Genomic DNA, 24,724 nt, shown 5'->3' with positions numbered 1-24,724 from the left:
GGTTTCCCTCTCCTCTTCTCCCACTCCCTGCACCCCCAGGCAGGGGAAGGAGGCGCGAGGCGAGGCCGCAGAACTCAATGCAAAGTCTTTACTAGAGCAGAGTTACACGGAGGAAAAAGCAACAGCTGTCAGGAGAGCAAGGTTCACGGGGAAGGAAAGGGTCATCTAACGAGAGATGGGGCTAACTGCTGGCTCTCAACATCCAGGGGGCTGCTTCTCTGCCAAGAAGAGAAGTCTGGGGTGAAAACAAGAACTTTTTGACATTTCAGCTATATCACAGCACGCGGCCCAGAGCGGAGGAAGCCGGGCAGGAGTGAATGTGCAGGAGGGGTCTGTCCCTGCTGTCCAACACACTTCGGGGTGGCAGTGAGGCAAAGGACGTGGCACGGGACAGAGGGAGCGGTGCAGACGGAGGGGGTTTCACCCCGCAGGCCCCAGCCACGCATCCCCAGCCCGGTCAGTCCATGAGCGGCGTGGGGCACTCCTCAGAGCAGGGTGCACATGCCCTTGCGCTTGATCTCGAAGGTGGCTGTCATCAGCCCCAGCTTCTGCTGGTTGTAGGGCGGGTAGCGCAGGCTGTTGATGGCCTCCAGGCCCATGTTGCGGTGCAGGCAGCCGCGGTGCTGAGGGAAGGTGCCGAAGGGGAACTTGCCGCGGTATTTCCCCGGCACAGCCCCGTGCTTGTGGGACTCCCCCCCCCTGCCCGCCCCGACCCGCAGCGCTGCGGGCTCCCCTCACGAGGCGCGCTGAGGGCGGGGCCTCGGGGAGGGGGCGGTGCCTCGGGGAGGGGCGGGGCCGGGGGCGGGGCCTCGGGGAGGGGGCGGGGCCTCGGGCAGGGGGGCGGGGCCTCGGGGATGGGGGCGGGGCCTCGGGGAGGGGGGCGGGGCCTCGGGGAGGGGGGCGGGGCCTCGGGGAGGGGGGCGGGCCGCGCTGAGGGAAGGACGTTAGGTGGGGCAGGCCGGGGGAGGAGGAACCGGGGGGGTGACACCGGCAGCACCTGGGCGCCTCCGACCCTGCAACCTGCTGCGGGCACCGGGATGGCCCCAAAATCCCGCGGGGCCGCGAACGGGGCTGTGGGAGGTGAGAGCAGGGAGGTGCCGTGTGGTGCCTGGCTGCGGGGGGCGGGGGGGGGGCAGGGGGGCTCTGGGAGGTGCGGGGGGCACCACCACTCAGCTCCACCCTGCCCATTTCTCTCCCTCCCCTTGGCCAGCAGCTGTACCCCACACCCCGATGGCCAGGAGGCCATGGGGGGCACCAGGATGGCAGCGAGCGAAGGGAAGCATTCAGAGGCTGCAGGAGCTGACAGCATTCATTGACCTGCCCTGGAGGGCCTCCATGGCTGTGGTGGGGCTGTGGTGGCTCCATGGTGGCCCCATGGTGGCCCCATGGTGGCCCCTCAGAGCAGGGCGCAGTCCCCTTGGCGCTTGACGGTGGTGGCGGCACGGACCAGCCCCGTCTTGTGGGGGCTGTAGGGCGGGTAGCGCAGGACGTTGATGGGCTCCAGGCCGGTGCCACGCTGCAGGCAGCCGCGGCGGTGGGTGAAGGAGTCGAAGGTGAAGCGGCCGTGGTACTTCCCCAGGCCGCTGGATCCTGCAACACACAGCACGGGTCCCGTGTTGTGACAGCGCCCAGTGAGGGCCACCCCGAAATTATCTCCCACCCAGCTGCTGCCCGCTCTAAGCTGGATGGGGCACCGAGCCCTGGAGACCACCTCAGGATGCCCCATGGCACCACAACACTACCAACATGAAGCTCTCTCTGCTAAACGCGGCTCAGAAGACATCTACAGAAAAGTACTTGCACGGAACACCTTCTCCACGTAGGAGGGGCTGTCCTACAGGGCGTCTGAGCTGGGGTGCCAGGCTGAAGCCCTTCCCATCGTCCTGTGGCACTGGGGAGAGGACCCCAAACGCCCCCTCCTCACTGCCCTCCTGTCCTCGCCCTCTGTGCAGGGCTTGTACCAGCCTGGGTCAGGCGGGTCTTCTTCACGGGGTGCCCCCGAAGATGCGGGGAGGTGGGTCCCCCTCTCCATAAGCAACTAAAACCCTTGGTAAATTGTTTTCATTTCTTTGTCTTAAACCGCTTTTGTTTCTTTGTCTTAAACTCTTGTTGCACCACAGCTTCCACCTTCCCCTCTTAAGTTTCTGTTCTCTTCGTGGCTCAGTATGAAAATGGAAGTTCCTGGTTGCAAAACTTCACCTGGTGCCAGAGCAGGCGCCAGCAGCCCGACTTCCCTACTACAACATCTTCTCCACCACACGCACAGCCCTCCCGAACACCTCCTCGCCCTCCACGCTGGCTCTGGCACTTCAGCTGGAGAGCACAGAGGTAGCTCCTGTGGGGACGTTCCCTGAGGATGGGTGGGCTGGCTGCCAGGAGGTGAAAGCTGGCCGGCACCGGGAAGCCAGGCAGGCTGGCAGCAAGGAAAGAAACCCAACGGTGCGCCCACATCTGGTGGGATAAAATTCTGTGAGTCGGCTTGAGTTGGTCAGTCCACCTGAGAAACCACAAAGCCTGGTCAAGCTGAGGGACGGAGTGCTAGATAATCTCCTCTAGGCTCCCCTTTCCCAGTTAAGGTTGGACCTGACAGTTGTCTGGGGTCCCTTCCAGCCTGGGCTGTTCTGATTTGGTGATGGTTGTGTTCAGCCCCAGCAAGGAGGAAAGCTGCTGTCAGCCAGATGGAGTCTCCAGTGGAAAACCTGCACAGGTAGCAAGGCTCATCATCAGACACGGGTGTCTCCATCACCTGGACTCCTTCCTCTCCAAGGAGAGACAGAAGCACCTCTTGATGACGTATTTTTTTCAGCCTAAGGAGACATCCAGAATGGGCCAGAAGAATCCCAGCCCCGGCGTGCTGTTTCTTCCTGTAAGATGTTAAACCCCGTGTCACACAGGAGTTGTGGTGACCAGAAGTTCTCCTGGATTCAAGGAGGGCCTGGATAAGTGCCTGGAGACCCCCCAACACATGGGATCCTTCTGGTGTAGCAAATCCTCTGAGCTGGAAACAGGTGGAGATACCTCTGGGATATCAGTCGTGCCTGCTCTGCTCCTACTCACACATCTGCGTAGGGTCGTGGTGGAAAAGAGTGAAGACCTGGACATCGCTGTGCTCTGAAGCCTTTGCAAGACTTCAGAGAAGGAAAGGAACCTCTTCCAGTTGATGCTCCGGATAGCAAACATCCCACGGGAGCTCGGAAATGCGTGCAGCCTCTGCAACATGGGGGCTACAGACCTTGCAGCAGGTATTCACTTCCTTCACGTCGCAGGGATCCGTGCCTGATGTCTCGAGTTCACCAAGCATAAATCTAAAAGTGCTGCGTGGTGGCCAGGGCACATGGAGAAGACCGCGACACTGCAGGAAGCCGAGTGACCGCCTTCTCAGCTGCCTTTCTAGAGCAGGAAAATCCAGCTCAGAATAAATATTGGACCTTCCCAGGGTCTGCCGATTGCAAGAAGCTTTGTGTGAAGCACCAGGGAGGACCACTGGAAATTGCACGCTCTTGGATGATTTCCCATCTCAGGGGGGATGATGGCAAGTGCCTGTAAAGCTGTTAGCCTTTGCAGCGTCTCCAGATCTGTGTGATCTGGATCCCATGCTGTTTACTCCTCAACAATTTTACGCAATTTGTGTCTTCAGGAGTTTGTCTAAAGGAACATGTGGATGTTTGGGAATTCATAAGAAACTGGGCAGTATTCAGACCCGGAGTCCAAAATGGAGATCCACAAAAAAATGAAGGTCTAGAGATGTGCTGGCCATGTTCTGATTCCCGCCTTTTTAAATAAGACATCTCTTTCTATGCAGGGAGCGCTGCTTGGGCCAGCAGCCACAGAGAGAAGAAACCTTGCGGTGCTCAACATGTGCTCAGCACAAAGAGAGCTGCAAAGCCCCAGGGCTCAGCCCTCATGCAGTGAAGCAAAAGGCTTCTGGTGGGACAAACCGAGGACCCGGTCATGTCTGCCCCAGGCAGGCAGGTTGGGGGCTCTGGACCTACCAATGCCACCGAAGGGCAGCGAGGTCAATGTCACGTGCATCAGGGTGTCGTTGCCGCAGAAGCCACCGCTGCTTGTCTTCTCCAGCACCTGGTTCACCACCTGGGAGGGGAAGGGAGAAGGGGACATGGCTCACTACCCTGTCCCCACACCCCCAGCTGCCATCCTTCTCCCATGTCCACGGATCTCTGCTCCAACCAAGATCTTTGGGGAACGAACATGGCTGAAGGCACACCAAGGAGCACGGGATGGGCTCCATGCAGCCTGTGCGCTCTACCTTGTCATCAGAGGAGAAGACATACACAACCAGCGGCCGCTCACGGCTGTTGATGAAGTCAATGGCTTCCTCCATGTTGGCCACAGTGATGATGAGCAGGATGGGCCCAAAGATCTCTTCCTGCATGGCAGGATCAGAGGGCTGCACGTCCACCAGCACCGTGGGGGCTGCAGAGGAAGAAACCCAAAGGCATCAGCCATGCACGAGGCTGGAGGAGACACCTTGACCTGCGCAGAGGGCAGGTTCCTCCTCCAAGGCTGGGTGCCTTGCCCAGCTCCCATGCAGACCTTCTCTAAATATCCCTTCCAGCTCCCCTCGGGTTGCAAGCCCCTCTCCAAAACCTACATCCACCCGATGCAAGGTGGAAAAGACATATCCGAAATGCAAGCCCTCACCGATGTAGCGCTCCTTCTCATCTGTTTGTCCCCCGATGGCCACACGCCCACTTTTCAGCAGCGCCCGCACGCGGCGGAACTGCTTGTCCCCCACGATGCGGGCAAAGTCGGGGGACTCCTGCGGGTTGGGGCCATAGAACGTGGTGATGGCCTCGCGCAGGGCTGGCACCAGCTTGTTCTGCAACTCCACGCTGCACAGGATGTAGTCGGGCGCGATGCAGGTCTGCCCCGCATTGAAGAAGCGTCCCCAGGCCACCCGCCGGGCCACGTTCTTCACATCGCAGTTGTCGGACACGTAGCAGGGGTTCTTGCCCCCCAGCTCCAGCGTCACTGGTGTCAGGTGCTTGGCAGCAGCTGTCATCACGATCCTGCCTACGGAGGGGCTGCCTGCGGGCCACAAGCGGATGCGTCATGGTGGGGATCCCACCACGCTGCAGCCCGGCTCTGGGATGTGGTACTCCCGGGGAGAGCGCACCAAGTCCCACCGGACCCTCACCCCAGATCCATCAGGTCCCAGACCGAGGCTCTGGCTCTAGGGACGTACCGGTGAAGAAGATGTAGTCGAACTTGTTCTCCAGCAGCCTGGTGGTCTCCTGCACGCCCGCAGTCACCACGGCGAAGCAGTCCTGCGGCGTAAGAGGAAGGGTCCCCTGTGGCACTTCATCCTCATCGCCACCAAGAGCACCCCGGGCTGAGCGAGCAGCGGGGCAGCCAAGGGCTGGTGCTGGGGAGGCTGAGGCCATGGGCACCGTGACAAGTGGAAGAGGCAGAATGGGCAAAGTGAGACGCAGCACCGCATCTCCTGGAGGACTCAGAGGTGGGACGTGCCTGAGTGCAGGCACCCTCAGTGCATGCAGGGGGTAGGAAGAAGCCAGCCATGGGGAGAGCTTCTTACTTTGTCCATGTATCTGGGCAGCGCTTCCACCGCGAGTCTCTCACTGTTCTTGGCGATCTCCGAGGGTTTGACGATGACACAGTTACCTAGGGGGAGATGGAGAAGACATTAGAGCAGTGACGTGGTCACAGCCGGATGTGCTGGCACCCCGCACCAGGGTCCCCAGCCCCGGCACGTGCTGCCCGCATCCTGCAGGCAGGGGACGGGTTCAGCCTGACCGGCGGCGATGGCCCCGACGAGGGGCACCACAAGGTGGTAGATGGGGTAGTTGCAGGGTGCGATGATGAGCACCACCCCATAGGCGTCCCTGCGGATGAAGGCCACGTCCAGCTGTGTCGCCTGCAGGACACCCATCACATCAGGAGCACTTTGTGGTGGGACAGGTCCCCACATGAAGCCCCCACGCCATGCTCTGGCCTTGCCCACAGCTCACCCTGGCAAGGTCCTTTCCCCCTCCTCTTCCCCCTTACCAGGTTCTTGTCCACCTGCTCGTCCTTCATCCAGCGGGACAGGTTGTTCAGGGTGTTGTTGAGCTCGTTCTTGCACAGGAGGACCTCGGAGAATTCGGCTTCAAAGGGCGGCTGGGGACGCAGAGCACCGTGCCCATCATCACCGCCACACGCTCTCATGCCCACCCCGTGTGGTTTTAACCCAGGCTATGGGACATCACCAAGCCTTGGGAGGAGCAGCAGCAGCAAAATGAAAGCTTTGAGATGTCCTCAGCGGGGTGGAGAAGGCATCCAAGGGCAAGGGGACTTTACAGAAGAAGCAGGGACTTGGAGACCCCTCAAAGCCTGGAGGTGCAGGCCAGTAGCGAGCAGAGAGGGGTTGCTCCTCCCAAACTGGTCCTTACGCCGTGCATTCATAGCAGCTGCCCCGGGTGCTTGCAATGGAATGGGGCTGGAGAAGGTCATGGAGGAGGTGTCCATGGCACCATCAGCCTCAGGACATCTCTGTGACACACACCAGGGAGGGTGTTTGCAAGTTTAGGTCCCCAAAGTGACCGAGCATTGCTCTGCATCTCCTTCCAATGCAAGAGCTGGTGTTTACAAACAGGAGAAGACAAAACTGCCAGGCTGTGGTGAGGACATGGGTGGGGTGGTTGTCCGAGCAGAGGTTATCAACTTGGAGAACAGAAGATGAGGAGCCCGGTGAGGTGCCCACACAGGGGTGGGAGCAGCTGGGCTGGGACGCGGTCTCCTCATCACTGCCTCCATCCACACCCACTGACTCTAAGCCCAGGGCAGAGCCCCCCAGCTCCCCCAGCCCCTTGCGTCCCCCAGTGCCCAACACCGGTGGCCTGACCTTGCGCATGTCCAAGGCGAGGGCCTCCAGGATGTCCTTCTTCTGCTCCTCCAGGAAGCGGCCCAGGGCCTCCAGCTGGGCCAAGCGGTACTCCAAGGGCCGCGTCCTCCCCGAGAGCCAGGCTGCCCGCAGGCGGCTCACCAGCCCCGCGTAGGGGTTCCCGCTGTGGGGACGGGGACATCAGGGGGACCCCATCCCCAGTGCAGCCCTCCGGGTGCTGGGGCACAGGAGCTCCACGTCCCCCAGCCCAGTGCCCACCCAGCATCAAACTGGGGCAGCCATGGAGTGGGCAGGGAGTCTGGGCACCTCCTGCCTCCCCTGCGTCCCGGCCACACGCTGCCATCCCTTTGCTCTCACCTCGTGCCACCCTCGTCCTCGGGGGCTGTGCCAGCATCACCGCACAGAGGCTGCTGCCCGCAGGGCTCCTCCATGCCGGGCTGTGGGAAGCAGCTGACAGCCTCCAGCAGCCCTGGGGAGAGGCAGGAGGCTGCAAAGCCCGCGTTCCCGTGCGGTCCTGGCTATCGGGGAGCCTTGCACCTGGACGAGGTGGCTTTGGGGAGCCCGGTCAGCACCCTGGCACCGCAGCCACGTCCCTGCTGAGTGCAGGGCGCAGGCAGAGCCTGCCCCTCGTCCCCGGAGGGGGGGGGGCTGCCAGCTTCCTGCCCTTCCCCTTGGCTCCCTGCGTCACCGCTGGCTCTGCTCCAGCCCAAACCGCTTGGCACATGGGATGCAACCAGAGATCGTGCTGTGGGGTGACGGTGAGCCCAAAACATGCCTCCAGCGGGGAAGTGGCTGGCGGCAAGGGGAACGCGGTGCCGCGGCTCCTCACAGCGGGACAGCCCTGCCTTGCCTCTCCGGGCCGGCCCCGGCACACGGTGCTGCAGCCAGGCATCCCCGCGGGGCTGCCAGTGCACAGAGTTCCTCAAGTGCCAACTGTCCCTGCGGCCATGTCACGAGCGAGGGTCCCCATCAGGGCCATGGGGACACAATAGGGTGTCCGGGGGCTGGGCAGGGGCGCAGGGTTAACCCCACGGTCAGGTTTCCCTCTCCTCTTCTCCCACTCCCTGCACCCCCAGGCAGGGGAAGGAGGCGCGAGGCGAGGCCGCAGAACTCAATGCAAAGTCTTTACTAGAGCAGAGTTACACGGAGGAAAAAGCAACAGCTGTCAGGAGAGCAAGGTTCACGGGGAAGGAAAGGGTCATCTAACGAGAGATGGGGCTAACTGCTGGCTCTCAACATCCAGGGGGCTGCTTCTCTGCCAAGAAGAGAAGTCTGGGGTGAAAACAAGAACTTTTTGACATTTCAGCTATATCACAGCACGCGGCCCAGAGCAGAGGAAGCCGGGCAGGAGTGAATGTGCAGGAGGGGTCTGTCCCTGCTGTCCAACACACTTCGGGGTGGCAGTGAGGCAAAGGACGTGGCACGGGACAGAGGGAGCGGTGCAGACAGAGGGGGTTTCACCCCGCAGGCCCCAGCCACGCATCCCCAGCCCGGTCAGTCCATGAGCGGCGTGGGGCACTCCTCAGAGCAGGGTGCACATGCCCTTGCGCTTGATCTCGAAGGTGGCTGTCATCAGCCCCAGCTTCTGCTGGTTGTAGGGCGGGTAGCGCAGGCTGTTGATGGCCTCCAGGCCCATGTTGCGGTGCAGGCAGCCGCGGTGCTGAGAGAAGGTGTCGAAGGTGAACTTGCCGTGGTATTTCCCCAAGCCACTGTTACCTGCAACAGACAGCACAGGTCCAGACTTCCTACAGGACTCTCCTCCTGCCCACCCGGAGCCACAGGGCTGCAGGCTTTTCTCATGGAAATCTCCTGCTGCCAGCCAATGGCCGACGCGGTGCAGGACCTCTTGCCCTTCCCTGTTCCTTGTCGAGCTCTACGGCTCCTCAGTCACACAGTGCCAGATAATCCCTGCAGCTCACCACTGCTTGGAGTTCCACATGCATCACTGTGACTGGTCTACGCTTGCTACATGGTCACAGGCTCTTCACAAAGCTCTGCTGGGTCTACGAGGCCTGATTTCCCTCCGCAACCTCAGTGGTGCCTTACCATATGTACCCACGGCTAGGGGCCACCACCCTGCCTGGAATGAAGGTCAGCCTCTTCCTGGAGCTCTTAAAAATCAGCAGCGCATTGACAATGCTGGTTACCCTGATTCCTGTGGCTGATTTAAGCTTAAGGCTGCACGTCACGGTTAATAGCCCAGTGACTTCACAGCCAGGTTACTGCGGAAGCTTTGGCAGATGCCATCTCACCCTGATGACTTCAGGCCCTCCACCTGATAATTTGAGGCCGTTTCTCTGAATCATTTCCATAAAGATAAGTTACGGCACAGGAACCACCAACAGTTGTTCCCTGATCCACAGTCAGGTAAGGAATTAATTCTGCTTTCCTGTCTCGGCATCTTATTATGTCTGAATCAGCTGTCAGCTCTGACAGAGATGCTGAGCACGTGGAGCTTCTTCCCCACAATAATCTCCAGAGAATATTCTAGGGAAGAGACCACGAGATCAGGAAAGTATTCTGGGGAAGCATCATCAAATTCTTCCCGTATTCCTGTGCTGCTCTTCCCTGGACATCTCACTGTAGGCAATGCCACAACCAGAACCCAGTGCTCAGGAGACCTCACTTTTTACCTGAAAAAACAATTGTTGTGTTCATATAAGGACACTGAAAAGCAGGTACTTCTTCCTCTTGGCTGAGGAGGATCTCCACATTACCACAGGCAGATTTCCCTGACATTCATAAGTGTTTTACTCTTAATACTTAGTCTTAAAATGCAGAATGAAAGTATAAGCCTGCTCCTGAGTGATGTTAAGGGCTCTGATCCAGCACCACGCTGCCTGCAGGAGGAAAGCTCGCCTACCCAAGAAGCACAATGCTGCCAGACAAGGAGCAGCGATGGATTGACCAAAGACAGCAGCGCCTGAGGAGCTCCCAAGTAAGCCCAAGCAGAGAAGGCACAAAATCCACTCACATTGCCTGCATTTGACAGATGTCAAAAATTGCTCACATTGCTGCTCAGAAATACCAAGGAAATACCCAAGTGGTACAAACTTCCCTACATTTTAGGTGAGGCATTTCCCCTGACACACTGTGGAACGCTGCTTGGGCCAGCAGCCACAGAGAGAAGAAACCTTGCGGTGCTCCACACGTGCTCAGCACAAACAGAGCTGCAAAGCCCCAGGGCTCAGCCCCAGCGCAGCAAAGCAAAAGGCTTCTGGTGGGACAAACCAGGGGCCCAGTCACGTCTGCCCCAGGCAGGCAGGTTGGGGGCTCCGGACCTACCAATGCCACCGAAGGGCAGCGAGGTCAGTGTCACTTGCATCAGGGTGTCGTTGCCGCAGAAGCTGCCGCTGCTCGTTCTCTCCAGCACCTGGTTCACCACCTGGGAGGGGAAGGGAGAAGGGGACGTGACTGTGGTCTGCTGGCTCGGTGGCAGCGCTCCTCAGACATCAGCCAACTCTTCCCCCAGCCCGGGGTGCCCAGAGCATGCCCCAGGGCATCAGCGGGGTGGGCACCAGCCCTGCTGCCCCATTTCCTTCAGTCCCTTTTAGGCTCCGTGGACCGCACGCACCTTGCTGTCACAGGAGAAGGCGTAGATGGCCAGCGGCCGGGGCCGCGCGTTGATGAAGTCAATGGCTTCGTCCATGTTGGCCACGACGACGATGGGCAGGATGGGCCCAAAGATCTCCTCCTGCATGGCAGGATCAGAGGGCTGCACATCTGCCAGCACTGTGGGGGCTGTGGAGAAGGGTTAAAGCAATGCATCGCTCACTGCACAGGCGCAGGCGCTCACACAAGCCCCGGGCTCGCCAGGGACCTGCTGCTTCACAGATTCCTTTCCCCAGGAGAAGATGCTACGCATCCCTTGCAGACTGCAGCTTTGAGCCCTCCACGATCTCCCTGCGTCTCTGCCTAAAGGCAGCTGCAGAGCCTTCCCCGCAGTCGTGGCTCGCACCATATCTCCGCTTCCCCATCTCACATCCCCATGCCAGGCGCTTCCTCACTCCCCACATGACAAACCACACTCAGGCGCCCTCACCGATGTAGCGCTCCTTCTCGTCCGTCTGTCCCCCGATGGCCACGCGCCCGCTGCACAGCAGCGCCCGCACGCGGCGGAACTGCTTGTCCCCCACGATGCGGGCAAAGTCGGGGGACTCCTGCGGGTTGGGACCAAAATATTCGGTGATGGCCTCGCGCAGGGCAGGCATCAGCTTGTCCTGCATCTCCACGCTGCACAGGATGTAGTCGGGTGCGATGCAGGTCTGCCCCGCATTGAAGAAACGTCCCCAGGCCACCCGCCGGGCCACGTTCTGCACGTCGCAGGTGTCGGACACGTAGCAGGGGTTCTTGCCCCCCAGCTCCAGCGTCACTGGTGTCAGGTGCTTGGCAGCAGCTGTCATCACGATCCTGCCCACAGAGGAGCTGCCTGCAGGCCACAAGGGGATGCGTCACGGTGGGGATCCCACCACGCTGCAGCCCGGCTCTGGGATGTGGTACTCCCGGGGAAAGTGCATCAAGCCCTGCCAGACCCTCACCCCAGGTCCTTCATCAGGTCCCAGACCGAGGCTCTGGCTCTAGGGACGTACCAGTGAAGAAGATGTAGTCGAACTTGTTCTCCAGCAGCCTGGTGGTCTCCTGCACGCCCGCAGTCACCACGGCGAAGCAGTCCTGTGGTGTAGGAGGAAGGGTCCCCCTGTCAGCACCTGCCCAGGTCACTCTATCCCCATCCCCGCTAACAGCACCCCGGGCTGCTGGCCCACGGCCACTGGCTGAGCACAGAGGAAGGAGCCACATTGCCAAGGAGGCACAGGACACAGCTCGGTGTGAGCAAGGGGTGGGAATGCCCCAGCCACGGGACAGGGACAGGGAGAGCTTCTTACACTGTCCAAGTAGCAGGTCAGCATTTCGGCGACAAGCCTCTCGGTGTTCTTGGCTATCTCTGAGGGTTTGACAACTACACAGTTCCCTGCGGGGAGAGGGACAGGACATCAGGGCAGTGACATGGTCCTGGCACCCCAGACCAGGTCCCCCTGCTGGCGCCTGGGCGCTGCCTGCATCCTGGGGCAGGAGACAGATCTGGCTCCATGCAGCCGAGCCTCACCGGCAGCGATGGCCCCGATGAGGGGCACCAGGAAGAGGTGGATGGGGTAGTTCCAGGGCGCGATGATGAGCACCACCCCATAGGGGTCCCTGCGGATGAAGGCCGAGTCCAGCTGCATCACCTGCAAGAAAAGCCCCACCTCAGTGCCATTCCCGAACCCGTTCTGCCCCTTTTCATTTTGTCTCCCCCTCTTCCCTTCCCAGGTCAGCCCGGAGCTTCTGCCCTACCAGGTTCTTGTCCACGTACTCGTCCTTCATCCAGTGGGACAGGTTGTTAAGGGTGTTGTTGAGCTCGTTCTTGCAGAGGAGGATCTCAGTGAAGTAGGCCTCAAAGGATGGCTGGGGACAGACATCACCATAAGCGTCACCCCAACACCAACCCCATCTCCTCCCCACCCACAGGAGACATCTGCCCCCCCGTCTGCCCACGAAGGGCAGAGCAGAAGAAGCTATTAAGCAGAAATAGCCATTATCTCCTGCAGCCACTGGGGAACATCACAGTCACTGAAATTTTATGAAAACAGGTATTTGGCCAGAGGAAAAAAAAAACGTTTAATGTATTTTGAACCACACTGTGTTCTTGTACTGGTGCCTTTGCCCTTGTGGCCGCAAGGCACTGCACGCTGACCACTCGGGCACAGGAGCTGGAAGCAGAGCCCAGCGCCTCCTTCCACAGCCCACGCACAAGAGCTGGCCTCAAAGAGCTCGTTTTGTTCAAACAGCAACACGAAGAAGAGCAAGCACCTCGTGACTGCCCCGCGGGACGGAGCTCGGCCCAACGCCACCAGGCAGAAAAATCCCCGCAGCTCCCGGGGCTGCTGCGCCGAGCCGGCACGCGGCTGGGACAGGCAGGTTGGGCAAGGTGCGGGGAATTAAACAAACCCAGCAGGTTTCTGCGAGATAAACCGTCCCAACAGGCAGTGACTAAATTGACCATGACTCGGGAGCGGCGTGCGGGCTGGGCGTCAGAGCCAGAATCGCAGGGGCTGCGGAGGCATTTCCTGCGCACGAGTCCTCTCCGCTGACATAACCGCGGCACAGCAGTGCGGCCAAGGCCCGCTCTTGGGGGAAAAGCACGAAGACACCAGAAGTGAGTTCAGCAGGCTCAGGAATACCCCATCGCCCTGGAGAGAGAAGCTCTTTGCGCTATTAAGGCGAGTCAGCAAAGCCCCCGACCTCTGATGCTCCCAAGAGGCTCCACCACCGAGCCCCATTCGAGGGACCTTTGGGTCCCCAGCAGCTCCCAAGCTCCTCGACACGTGCCCGGCAGGCACATCGGACCTCCGGCAAAGCAACGGGGCTGCTCTCAGTGCAGGCAGCCGGTTACAGCACTGGGAGGATGAGGAAATCACTGGTGAAGATGGGGCCATTGAGGGTTTTGGTGGGACACGAAGGGTGGCTGCGTGATGGGACATTAAGTCTGAGGTCACCCAGGTGCCTTCGATCATCAGTGGAGAGAAACCGGCATCCCTGGGGGCGAGGCACCCACCTCGCTGCGTAAGAGCAGATGAATTGTCCATCTAGCTATGAAGGCCTGCCTGCATAACAAGCGTATTACTAGACAACCGGCTCTAATTACATACAATTAGGAGAGGTGAACGACGCACTTTGAGTGCCGATGCATATCTACCCCTGGCTGAAGCAGAAGGTTCTCACCCCAAACAAACAAGGCAATTAGGAGCCCTGGGAGATTTCGGGCGGGCACGGCCACCGCACTGATGTGTGCACAGATGTGGCCCCGATGAGCCAAGCGCTGCCACAGCCAGATAAGCCCAGTTACGCTGCGCTGGGGCAAAACACCCTAAGGAAAACCTTTCCTAACACCGCGTGACCAAAGCAAGCAGGTGACTGTTGAGCTGCACGACACGTCAAGAAAGGAAGAAGCAAGCAAAGGGTCCTGAAGCACTGAGCAGAGAATACATTTGTCCCCGGTGGGGAGGCTCCCTGCTCCCTCAACAGATCATCTGAGAGATCCTGGGGTGCCGCAATCCCCAGAGCCACATCAGGTCCCTGCCCGTGCCACGGCACCGTGCCGCTGGCACGCAGGAGGAATGTGCAAGGCCAGCACGTTGCACAACGCTGGTAATCCCAGCTGCGACCGGGCCAGCGAGGAGCTCCCCAGGACACGGCCTCCGCACCTGGGCCTCTACGAGACCACCTGGGGCACAGCACTTGTGGTGGATACCGGGGGAAGCTCCCTAACACCGAGGCTCCCACCTGGCACTGGCCAACACGGGGGACAGGGACAGGGCGAGTGGCACTGAGCCCGTCCAGCAGCGTGGCCCCTCGTGAGCTCCGGCTAATCCCAGCTACAGAGAGCTCTGTGGGGACCCAGCACCTATGGGTGCCCCATGCCAGCCCGCAGCACACCATGGGGGATGCAAGAGCCTATCAAGAGGACTCCAATGCCCAGAGCCCCACACCTGCACCCAGGAGGATACAAGACCCAGAGAAGAGGGTTTGTGAGACCCTGACGAGGCAACCACAGCGCCCAGCTGCCAGCTCCTCTCACCTTGCCCATGTCCAAGGCGGTGGCCTCCAGGATGTCCTGCTTCTTCTCCTCCAGGAAGCGGCCCAGGGCCTCCAGCTGGGCCAAGCGGTACTCCAAGGGCCGCGTCTTCCCCGAGAGCCAGGCTGCCCGCAGGTGGCTCACCAGCCCCGCGTAGGGGTTCCCGCTGCAGGGATGCAAGCGTCAGAGGGACCCGGCCCTGCTCTTAACCCCGGTGCTCCGGGTGACGAGGGACAGGAGCTCCATGTCCCAGCATCATCCCAGACTACCCGGGCCTTCCCCTCGGTGCCAGGAGCTGGGGCTCCTTCTGCTCACCTTGTCCCCAAGCCCCTGCTCCCCAGGACCCCACTGTGGCTCCCCGGATTTGTCCCCAGTGCCCCACCGGCACCGCCGCAGCACCCCCTGCCCACCTCCCTGCTGCCCCCAGCCCCTCGCTCTCACCACACGGTGCTGCAGACCACCGGTCCCTTCGGGATGGCACCGGCGCACCCACCGGCGTTGCCGCCCACGGGGATGAGCTTGCCACAGCCGGGGGGCTGCTGCACGGGGGGCTCGTGGGGCTGCTGCATGCTGGGCTGTAGGAAGGAGCTGCCGGTCTCCACGGGCCCTGGGGAGAGATGTGGGGCCAGTTACGGTGCAGGCAGCTGGGGTCTGCGCCCACCCCACTGCAGGGAACCCCGGAGATGCCGGCGTGACCCCAGACGAAGCCACCTGCAGTGAGGCACCGTGCCCGTGCCGGCCCGCAGCACCCCTGGCTGCGGCTCGGATGCTCGAGGCTGTCCCGGCTGTGGCGTGACTCAGCCCAGCAGCAGCCGGAGGCCCCAGTGCGCCCAGCAGGAGATGCTTGGGATTCCCGGGCCGTCCTCACGCGCCCAAGCAGCTGCCAGCCTCCGGCCATGGGCCTGCCCCGCCGACGCGGGGTCACCCTGGGATGCACAGAGCCCCCGACGCGCGGCAGCATCCCAGGCTGCCCCGAAGGGATCCCCACGGACCCGGGCGTGAGGCAGCAGCGGTACTGCCCCAGCCTGCCTTTGGGCACGGCATCGCGTGAAGATGTGCCCAGACACGGGGCGCGGAGCCGCGGCCCCACATCTGCTCCCAGTGCCCCAATCCATGCCCGACGCACCCACCCTTCCTCAGGTGAACCCCCCCCCCCAGTGGGGTGCCCCACAGCGAAGCCTGGCCGTGGGGCAGCCGAGCGCTGCGCAGGGGGCCCGGAGGCACCTACCTGTGGGGCTGAGCGGTGGCGAGAGGAGCGCGAGGCCGGGCTGGCACTGCCGAGGCTTGGGGCGTCCCTCCTAAATGCTGTGGGGCAGGTGGCCTGGCCCCATGGCCGGGGGCGGGCAGGACAGCGCCCCGCCTCCGTGGGGCTGGCAGTGGGGAGACAGCACCCCGCCTCCGTGGGGCTGGCAGTGGGGATGAGGCCCGGGATGGGGTCTCCCCCGTGGGACAGTGGGGCCGGGGAAGCCCTGCTGCCCCCAAACCGCTATTGTCAGCCCTGACCCACAGACGCCCCACAGAAACCATTCACCCTGTGCCCCAGAGCCACCCTGACCCACAGCACCCCACAGGCACCCCTCGCCCTGCTCCCCAGCATCGCCCTGACCCACTGACACCGCTCATCCTGTCCCCTAGGGCCACCCCGACCCATGGGGACCCCACGGGGACACGCCACCAGCCAGCCCCTGACCCCGTCCATCGGGCTGCCCGCTGCCATCCCATCGCCACTGGGGTGAGCTCGCCCCACGCCCGCCTCCCCTCCGCCAACTCCCCGCACGCCCTAATTAATTACCCCGCTTCGTAAACAGGAAGGCAGCGGCCCTGCGCCATGCGCTGCGCCGTGCTCAGCCCCACGGCGATGCTCCCCAGATGCCGGGGAGCGCGAACCCCAAAGGGAACACAGATTCACCCCAAACCGGTGCCGTGATGGAGGCGCCCCCACCTCGCTGCGGGACCCTCCCGGCCCGTGCCCCCCTCCCGGTGAGCAGCGGGGCGGCGTGGGGGTGCTGGCAGCCACCCGCCTGCCGGGGACACCTGCGGGGACATCGGGGTTCGTGGCACCCGGGTGCGCCCCAGGGCCCCGCACCCCGAGTTGGGACGTGCCCAGGGTGGGGACGCTCTGCGTGGCCCCCAGGGGATGGAAAAAACGGGGGGGGTCCAGCTCTGCACCCACAGACCCAGGCAGAGAGGGCTGGGTGTCCTGGGAGGTGCTGGGGGGTCGTGGGCACCCAGATTTGGGGTGGGGGGCAGAGTGCAGGGCTGCACCCCCAGCCATCGCCCCAAATCGGGGCGGCGGAGGAAGGGACCCTGCGGGTGTTGGGGCGTTGGGGGGAAAGGGGGGGCAGCAGGGGCAGGTTTGGGGGCGGGGGGGTCCCGGCGCGGCTCCTTTAAACGCCCCCGGTCCCGCCCGCCCCGTCCGAAAGAGGAAGCGGCGGCGGCTCCGCCCCGGCCGGCCCGAGCGCGGCGGCGGGTCCGGGGTGTCGGTACCGGGGGTGCGGGGCTGGGGGCACGGGGTGCGGGGCTTGGGGTGCTGAGTGCAGGGCCTGGGGGTACGGGTCACGAGGGTGCGGGGTTCGGGGGCGCACGGCGTGAAGGTGGAGAAAGAATGGGCGCAGGGTTCGGGGATGCAGGGTGCAGGGTTTGGGGGCACTGGGTCTGGGGGCGCAGGGTTTTGGGGTGCATAGTGTGAGGACGGAGAAAGAATGGGTGCAGGGTTTGGGGGTGCCGGGTCTGGGGGTGCCCAGCAAAAGGGTGCAGAGTTTGGGGGTGCAGGGTGCAATGTCTGGGGGTGCAGGACCTGGGGGTGCCCGGCACAAGGGCGTGGGGTTTGGGGGTGCACTGTGTGGGGACAGAGGAATGATGGGCGCAGGGTTTAGGGGTGCAGGGCACAGGGGTGCCAGCGCAGGGGTGCTGGATGTGGGGGTGCAAAGCACGTGGGTGCAGGGTCTGGGGATGCAGGACAAAAGCAGTGCAAGGTTTTGGGGTGCCAGGCACAAGTGCAGGATTTTGGGGTGCGGTACACGTGGAGCACCCCCCTGACACCCCCAGTCTGCCCCACAGACGCAGCGATGGAGGAAGACCCCAGCTGCTACCAGGATGCGGCCAAGTTGGCAGCAGGCGAGGGGCTGGGCGCCGAGATGCAGGTGAGGGGGGGGGCACACGAGGCCAAGGGGGGGCTCCCCACTAGTGGAGGCACCCCAAGGGCTGACCGGGGGGTGCCTGCAGCTGGACGACGTGGTGGGGACGCACCCCGACTACAACGAGGAGGAGGAGGAGCAGAAGTACTTCCGCCGCAAGCGCCTCGGCGTGGTGAAGAACGTGCTGGCCGCCAGCCTAGCCGCCATGCTCACCTACGGCGTCTACCTGGGTACGGCCCCGGCCCCTCGGGGACCCCCGGGGACAATCCCCTTGGTGGTGGGGCAGCGGTGTGACGGCCGCTTGGGGCCCCCCCAGGCCTGCTGCAGATGCAGCTCATCCTGCACTACGACGAGACCTACCGGGAGGTGAAGTACAGCAACATGGAGCTGGAGGACATCGACCGCAAGGTGCTGATGGGCATCAACGTCACGCCGGTGGTGGCGCTGCTCTACACGCCCGTCCTCATCCGCTTCTTCGGCACCAAGTGGACCATGTTCCTGGCCGTGGGGATCTACGCCCTCTTCGTCTCCAGCAACTACTGGGAGCGCTACTTCACGCTGGTGCCCTCCGCCGTGGCCATCGGGGTGGCCATCGTGCCCCTCTGGGCCTCCATGGGCCACTACATCACGCGGTAGGCAGCGGGGAGCGGGCGGGCAGAGGGGATCGGGGGGCGGGCTGACCCCCCGCATCCCGCTGCAGGATGGCGCAGAAGTACTACGAGTATGCCAACTACAAGGAGGAGCACGTGCAGGAGCAGCGGCAAGCACCGCGGGGCGCCTGCAGCACCTACGTCGTCATCTTCCAGACCATCTTCTACGCCTGCTTCCATGTGAGGGCCAGCGGGGTGCACGGTGGGGACTGGGAGAGGACACAGGGGACAGCTCAAGGCTGAGCACCCCCCTGCTCCGTGTCCCGCAGCTAAGCTTCGTCTGCGCACAGATGCCCATGCTCTTCTTCCTCAACAACTACCTGTACCAGCTCAACCACACGCTGTACGGGGTGAAGCACTGCGGTGAGTGCAGGGGGTGGTGCGGGGCGGCGGGCACTGTCCTGGTGGGTGCTGAGCCGCGGCGTGCACCCCGCAGGGACGCTGAGCCACGGCACGCTGCCCGGCTTCAACAAGACGGTGCTGCACAGCCTGCCCCGCAGCGTCAACCTCATCATCGTGGAGAGCGTCCTGATGGCGGCCGCCTTCCTCGCCATGCTGGTGGTGAGTGCGGGGCCGGGCGGGAAGGGCTGGGTGGCCACCGGTGCCTCACGGGACACTGCCACGATCAGGTCCTGCTGCTGTGCGGCTCGGCCTACCGGCCCACCGAGGAGATTGACCTGCGCAGCATCGGCTGGGGGAACATCTTCCAGCTGCCCTTCAAGCACATGCGGGACTACCGCCTCCGCCACCTCCTCCCCTTCTTCATCTACAGCGGCTTCGAGGTGCTCTTCGTCTGCACCGGCTTCTCCCTGGTACGGCGCGGGGATGGGATCGGGGCGGCGGCGGGGGGACGGCGCGGCCGGGGCGACGCTGAGCCTGTCCTCACCGCAGAACTACGGCGTGTGCGCCCTGGGGCTGGAGAAGCTGGCGTACCTCCTCATGGCCTACGGCTTCTCCGCCTCCGCCTGCTCCAGCCTGGCACTCTGCACGCTGCGCCTGCGGCGGCAGTGCCCGCTGCTTGCCGGAGCCTTCGTCCACGCCGCCATCCTGGTGACACTCTTCTGCTGGGCGCCCGAGCCCCGGCATGTGGTGCAGGCACCTCTGCTCTACTCCATAGCCGTGCTCTGGGGCATGGGCAGCGCCCTCAACAAGACCGGCATTAGCAGTGAGTACCGGGAAGGTGCCGGCGCAGCCTCGTGTCCCCTGGTGTGGCCAGGTTGCGCCCAGCTCCCCGACACGTCCTCTCCTCGCATCCCCCGGCACCTCGGCGTGGCGGTGCCCAGCTCTGCGGGCCCACGAGCAAAGAGCAGGGCACCCGCAGTGCCTGGAGAGGGGACCCCGGCGCGGGACGGGGACACTGACAGCCCGCGCCCGTCTCCTCCCGCAGTCCTCCTGGGCATGCTGTACGAGGACAAAGAGCGCCAAGACTTCGTCTTCACCATATACCACTGGTGGCAGGCGCTGGCCATCTTCACCGTGTACCTGTGGTCGGGGCTGCCCATGAAGGTGAGCGGGGACGGGAGATCCTGGGCTGTGCGGGGCCGGCCGGCCGCTGAGCGCCGCTGAGCGCCGCTGTCCCGCAGGCCAAGCTCTCCATCATGCTGCTGGCGCTGGGGCTGGCGGCCGGCTCCTACCTGTGGATGGAGCGCAAGCTGGCGCAGCGCGTGTCCTACCGCCTGCCCCGCATCCCCCGCCCGCGCCACAAGATGAAGGGCTACCGCTACCTGGAGGACGACGACTCCGACGAAACCGCTTCGGAGGGTGAGGGGGCGAGCCACCACGAGGACGACGACGACGACGACCGGCACCCGGCCGAGGCCAATGGCGGGGACGAGCTGCCGAAAGACGAGGGGGAGGGGACAGATTAGACGTGGCCTGCGCCAGCAAAGCCCGAGTCCCCACAGCAAAGCCCAAATCCCGCAGAAAGCCCAAGTCCTGCAGAAATCCCAAATCTTCACAGCCAATCCCAAGTCCTGCAGAAAACCCAAATTCCCATGGGAATCCTAAATCCCCGCAGAAATCCCAAATCCCCACAGCAAAGCCTAAATCCCGCAGAAAGCCCAAATTCCCATGGAAATCCTAAATCCCTGTAGAAATCCCAAACCCCTCAGAAAGCCCAAATCCCCACAGCAAACCCAAATTCACGTGGGAATCCTAAATCCCCACAGCCATCCCAACCCCCTCAGAAAGCCCAAATCCCCAACAGACCCAAAATCTCCACAGAATACCCGATCCCCACAGACATCTCAAAGCCCCACAAAAATCCTAAGTCCCTCAGAATGCCCAAACCTCACAGAAATCCCAACCCCCTGCAGAAATCCCAAATCCGCAGAGACATCCCAAATCCCCAGAAGTCCGAAACCCCTGCAGAAATCCCAAATCCCCCGCAAAAATCCCAACCCCCCGCAGAAACCCCAAATCCCTAAGAAACCCCAAATCCCTGCAGAAACCCCAAATCCCCCAGAAATGCCAAACTCCCTCAGAAATCCCAAATCCCTGCAAAAATCCCAAATCCCCACAAAAATCCCAAATCCCCTCAAAAATCCCAAATCCCCTCAGAACCCTCAAACCCCTGCAAAAATCCCAAATCCTGCAAAAATCCCAAATCCTACGAAGCTCCCAAACCCCCGCAAAAATGCCAAACCCCCGTAGAAATCCCAAATCTCAGAGATCCCAAACCCTTCAGAAACCCCAAACCCCTCACACCTCACCCTCACACCTCACCCTCACACCCCCCCCCCGACACCCTCGGACCCCGACACCCTCGGACCCCCCCATCCGTTCCCCCCCCTTCCCGGGACGCCGTTCCGGAGCCCCCCCGCCGCCCCCCGGCCCCACAAAGCCGCTCCCGGCGCCGCCTCTCGCTGCCTTCGCGTCGCGGCGCCCCCACCGCCCTCCATGAGGGAGCGGGCGCGGCGCTTCCGCTCGCCTACCGCTTGTGGGGCGGGGGACTACAGCTCCCGGCGGGCAACGCGCTGCGCGCGTTGCCCGCCGGGAGCTGTAGTCCCCCGCCCCACCCCCTCCCATCCCCGTGTTACCCCTACGAACTCCCCGCCCCACAACACCCCGCGCGGGGGAGCGGGCGGGCGGTCACGCGCGGCGCAGGCGCGCTGCGCGCTGTTGTTGTGGCGGCGCGGCCCGCGGCTCCCCGGCCGGCAGCGATGAGCGACAACGACGACATCGAGGTGGAGAGCGACGTGAGTCCGCCGCCGCCCCCCTTCCCCGTGCCCCCCGCCGCTGCCCGGGTGGCGGCGGCGGAGCGGTAACGCTTGGTTTCTCTCCCCCCCCACGCCCCACGCCTCCTTCCGCACCCCCCCCCCCGCCCCGTCCTGCGGCCCCCTCAGGAGGAGCAGCCCCGCTTCCAGTCAGCGGTACGGGGGGGCACGGGGGGGGGGGGGGGAGGGCTGTGGGGGTGGGATTTGGGGGGGGTTGAGGAGGTCTGAGGGGGGATTGGAGGGGCCTGGGGGGGTGTTGGGGGGGGCTGGGGGGGGATTAAAGGGGCCGGGGGGGGTTGGGGAAGTCTGGAGAGGTATTGGGGGGTCTGGGGAGGGTGTTGTGGTGGGATTGGGGGTGTCTGGGGGGGATTTGGGGGGCCTGAAGCGGGTTGGAGGAGTCTGTGGAGGTATTGGGGGGGGGTCTGGGGGGGTTGGAGTGGTCTTGGGGGGTATTGGGGGGGCCTGGGGGGGTTGAAGAGGTCTTGGGGGGGTCGGGGGGGTCTGGGGGCGCTTGGAGTGGTCTTGGGAGGTATTAGTGGGGCCTAGGGGGGTGTTGGGGGGGAGTCTGGGGGTATTTGGGGGGATCTGGGGGCTCTGATATTGGGGGGGGTCTGGGGGGGTGTTATCAGGGGGGTGGGAGTATCTAGGGGGGTGTTTATGGGGATCTGCTATTGAGGGGGGGTCTGGGGGAGTGCTATTGGGGGTGGGGGGGGCCTGGGTGGTGTTTGTGGGGGAGATCTGGGGGCTCTGCTATTGGGGGGGTGTTATTAGGGGGTGGGGGGTGGTATTGGGGAGGTGGGGGGGGCCTGGGGGTGGTTATGGGCATCAGGGGGTTGTGCTATTGGGGTGGGCAGGGAGGGGGCCTGGAACTGGGGGGGAACTTGGGGCTGTTATTTGGGGAGGTGTTTGGGGGGATCTGAGGGCTGTATTTGGGGGAATTTGGGGGGCTGTGTTATTTGGGGGGGGGGAATCTGGGGGGATGTTTGGGGGAGTCTGTGGGCTGTGTTACCTGGGGGGTGCATTTGAGGGGATCCGGGGGCTGTATTGGGGGGGATGTGGAGGCTGTGTTGGGTTATGGGTTTGGGGGATGCCCGTGGGGCAGTGGGTTTGGGGCGTTATGGGGGGATCTGAGGGTTTTGATCAGGGATCGCTGATTGTTGGGTGGTGACTGGGGAGGGCGCCCATGGGGTTTGTGTCCGGGGGGGGGGACTGGGTGTGTTTTAAGGGGATCCCACAACAAGTGGCTGTGCCTGGGGGGGCTGCGACAGACAATACTTGCTCTTTTTGGGGGGGGGGGGGGGCACAGGATGTGGGGCCACAGCTTGTGGGGGGTGGGGTGGAGCTGTGTCTCATTGAGGGGGGATACGAGGGGTTTGTGCCTTTTTCTTCCTGAGGGTAAGGGGAAAGGGGGGGTGGCAAAGCTGCCCCCCTTTTAGGGCCACCCCCAGACGGGGCCCCCCAGCTCCGCTGCAGGCTCCAGTGCTTCCCCCCGCAGCAGGAAGCCACCCACGGGCTGTGCCACAGGGAAACCGAAAGCGCTGCCGGGGCGGCCCCGTGACCCCTCCCCGCACACACCCCGTGACCCCGGGTCACACGCCGTGTCCGTCTGTCTGTCCCGTCCCCCCTCTCCCCCCCCGCAGGCAGACAAACGAGCCCACCACAACGCGCTGGAGCGCAAGCGGCGGGACCACATCAAGGACAGCTTCCACAGCCTGCGGGACTCCGTGCCCTCCCTGCAGGGAGAGAAGGTGAGGTTGTGGAGCGCGACGCGGGGCGGGGGGGGCGAGCGTTTTTGGGTGCTCCAGCTTCCCTCCCTGCCCCCCCCCCCCCCTCAGGTAGCTTTGCTTCCTCCTCCTGCCTCGCCCGGCCCAACGTCACCCGGCCAAGGGTTTGGCACAGGCAGGGCGATGGCGCGGCCAGGGCAGAAATGTGGCAGCGCAGCCACAAGGACGCTGGCGTCCCTGAAAGCGTGGCCCCTGCGGGGTGCCCACCCCCTGGGGATCTGCGTGGGGTCCCCGAGAGGAGCGGGGGGCATCCTGCTGTGGTTCCACGCGGCAAAACCCCCGGTGCCGCGGCAGGAGAGCCCGCGGAGCCCTGCGGAGCCGAGGTCTTTATTTCGCCCTGTGCCGCTTCCCACTATTGCTACAGGCATCCCGGGCCCAAATCCTGGACAAAGCCACAGAGTACATCCAGTACATGCGCCGGAAAAACCACACGCACCAGCAGGACATCGACGACCTCAAGCGGCAGAACGCGCTGCTGGAGCAGCAAGGTGAGCGGGGCCGCGCGCCGGGGGCTCGGGCCACGGTGGCACCCCCCCGGGGTGACAGCACGGCCCTGCCTTGCAGTGCGCGCCCTGGAGAAAGCCCGGTCGAGCGCCCAGCTGCAGGCCAACTACCCCTCGTCGGACAACAGCCTCTACACCAACCCCAAGGGCAGCGCCATCTCCGCCTTCGACGGTGGCTCCGACTCCAGCTCCGATTCGGAGCCCGAGGAGCCGCAGAGCAGGAAGAAGCTGCGCATGGAGGCCAGCTAGGCTGCCCCCCCCCGCCGCCACTGCCGCCCCCGCGCCGGGGCCTGCGCCCGCCCGCCGGCCCCGTAAGGACTCGTCGTCCTTCTCTCCTCGGGGCTCTCGGACTGCGGCCTCGCAGCCCCCCCGCGCCCCGACGGACTTGGGGGGGCCTGGGGACCGCACGGAGATGCCCCCACCGCCCCCCCGCCGCTAGCGAGCCCCTCTCCGCGCCCCCCCTCTTCGATTTTATATGAGCATTTCTATTTATACCCAGGGACCACTGCAGCCCAGAGCTGAGCGCGAGGCTGTGCAGGAGACGGGCAGCCCCCGTCCCCCACCCGCCTGCGGGGGCCGCTGCCCTCCGGCCAGCGCCGGGGGGGGGTCTCGCTATTTATTTTCTGCGTGTGCAATTCCACCTGGCCCCCCGCCGCGCCGCGGGGACGGCGCCCACCGCCCTCCACGGCACAGAGCTGCAGGGCTCGGGCTGGGTGGTCTGCGTGTGCGTCCTTCCCCGTCCCCCACCTCCCCCCCCTGTCCCCCCCCACACATCCCCGAGCCCCCCTCCCACCTCTGTGTCATTTTCTGAACTGTCCCCGTAGGTGACCCCGTCCCCCCTTTTAACGCCGTTCATTCCATGGATCTAAAGTATGTTGTACATACTGCCCAGAGTTGTCTTGCAAGTTAAGGCTTCCCTTTACTATAAGACTATAAATAATAAAAACAAAAAAACTTATTT

General features: G+C 63.5%; 3 protein-coding genes and 1 long non-coding RNA gene across 12 annotated transcripts; 2 read left to right on the top strand and 2 right to left on the bottom strand.

The window, feature by feature from the left end:
- Positions 1–74: 74 nt before the first annotated feature.
- On the bottom strand, positions 75–18,112 carry LOC308196573 (uncharacterized protein). Its single transcript, XM_080595710.1, has 24 exons — positions 17,972–18,112; positions 15,703–15,880; positions 14,916–15,081; positions 14,478–14,640; positions 12,194–12,304; positions 11,967–12,087; positions 11,746–11,831; positions 11,452–11,533; positions 10,905–11,291; positions 10,437–10,603; positions 10,148–10,247; positions 8,392–8,578; positions 7,924–7,990; positions 7,220–7,380; positions 6,863–7,025; positions 6,028–6,138; positions 5,776–5,896; positions 5,558–5,643; positions 5,207–5,288; positions 4,663–5,049; positions 4,127–4,434; positions 3,993–4,092; positions 908–1,590; positions 75–759 (listed from the first exon to the last, which is right to left on the bottom strand). The coding sequence occupies exons 3-23, from the start codon at positions 15,041–15,043 to the stop codon at positions 1,397–1,399; spliced, it is 3,312 nt and encodes a 1,103-aa protein (XP_080451836.1). The 5' UTR covers positions 15,044–15,081; positions 15,703–15,880; positions 17,972–18,112; the 3' UTR covers positions 75–759; positions 908–1,396.
- UNC93B1 (unc-93 homolog B1, TLR signaling regulator) lies at positions 16,267–20,852 on the top strand. 8 transcript variants are annotated; one of them, XM_080594992.1, is made up of 11 exons: positions 16,531–16,966; positions 17,535–17,617; positions 17,700–17,841; positions 17,928–18,243; positions 18,312–18,441; positions 18,531–18,624; positions 18,698–18,822; positions 18,891–19,073; positions 19,153–19,426; positions 19,649–19,767; positions 19,845–20,852. In XM_080594992.1, exons 1-11 carry the CDS (start codon positions 16,612–16,614, stop codon positions 20,127–20,129), a joined length of 2,106 nt encoding a protein of 701 aa, XP_080451118.1. In that variant the 5' UTR covers positions 16,531–16,611; the 3' UTR covers positions 20,130–20,852. The 8 variants fall into 8 exon arrangements, with proteins under 8 accessions (XP_080451117.1, XP_080451116.1, XP_080451113.1 ...); XM_080594988.1 differs by having other exon boundaries at positions 16,528–16,966; positions 19,153–19,767; XM_080594989.1 differs by having other exon boundaries at positions 16,528–16,966; positions 18,698–19,426.
- Positions 19,751–21,203, bottom strand: LOC308196287. The gene is made up of 3 exons (XR_013952136.1): positions 21,100–21,203; positions 19,986–20,096; positions 19,751–19,895 (listed from the first exon to the last, which is right to left on the bottom strand). It is a non-coding gene; the product is annotated as an uncharacterized lncRNA (long non-coding RNA).
- Positions 21,204–21,281: 78 nt separating this feature from the next.
- MAX (MYC associated factor X) lies at positions 21,282–24,721 on the top strand. 2 transcript variants are annotated; one of them, XM_080595071.1, is made up of 5 exons: positions 21,282–21,458; positions 21,606–21,632; positions 23,117–23,224; positions 23,619–23,748; positions 23,825–24,721. In XM_080595071.1, exons 1-5 carry the CDS (start codon positions 21,423–21,425, stop codon positions 24,010–24,012), a joined length of 489 nt encoding a protein of 162 aa, XP_080451197.1. In that variant the 5' UTR covers positions 21,282–21,422; the 3' UTR covers positions 24,013–24,721. The 2 variants fall into 2 exon arrangements, with proteins under 2 accessions (XP_080451197.1, XP_080451198.1); XM_080595072.1 differs by having other exon boundaries at positions 21,285–21,458; positions 23,625–23,748.
- Positions 24,722–24,724: the final 3 nt, after the last annotated feature.

The sequence above is a fragment of the Anser brachyrhynchus genome, assembly GCF_964034855.1.
Source record: "Anser brachyrhynchus genome assembly, chromosome: 5".
Classification (NCBI taxonomy): Eukaryota; Metazoa; Chordata; class Aves; order Anseriformes; family Anatidae; genus Anser; species Anser brachyrhynchus.
The sequence above is the reverse complement of the archived record's forward strand: the minus strand, read 5'-3'. Positions and strand labels throughout refer to the sequence as shown.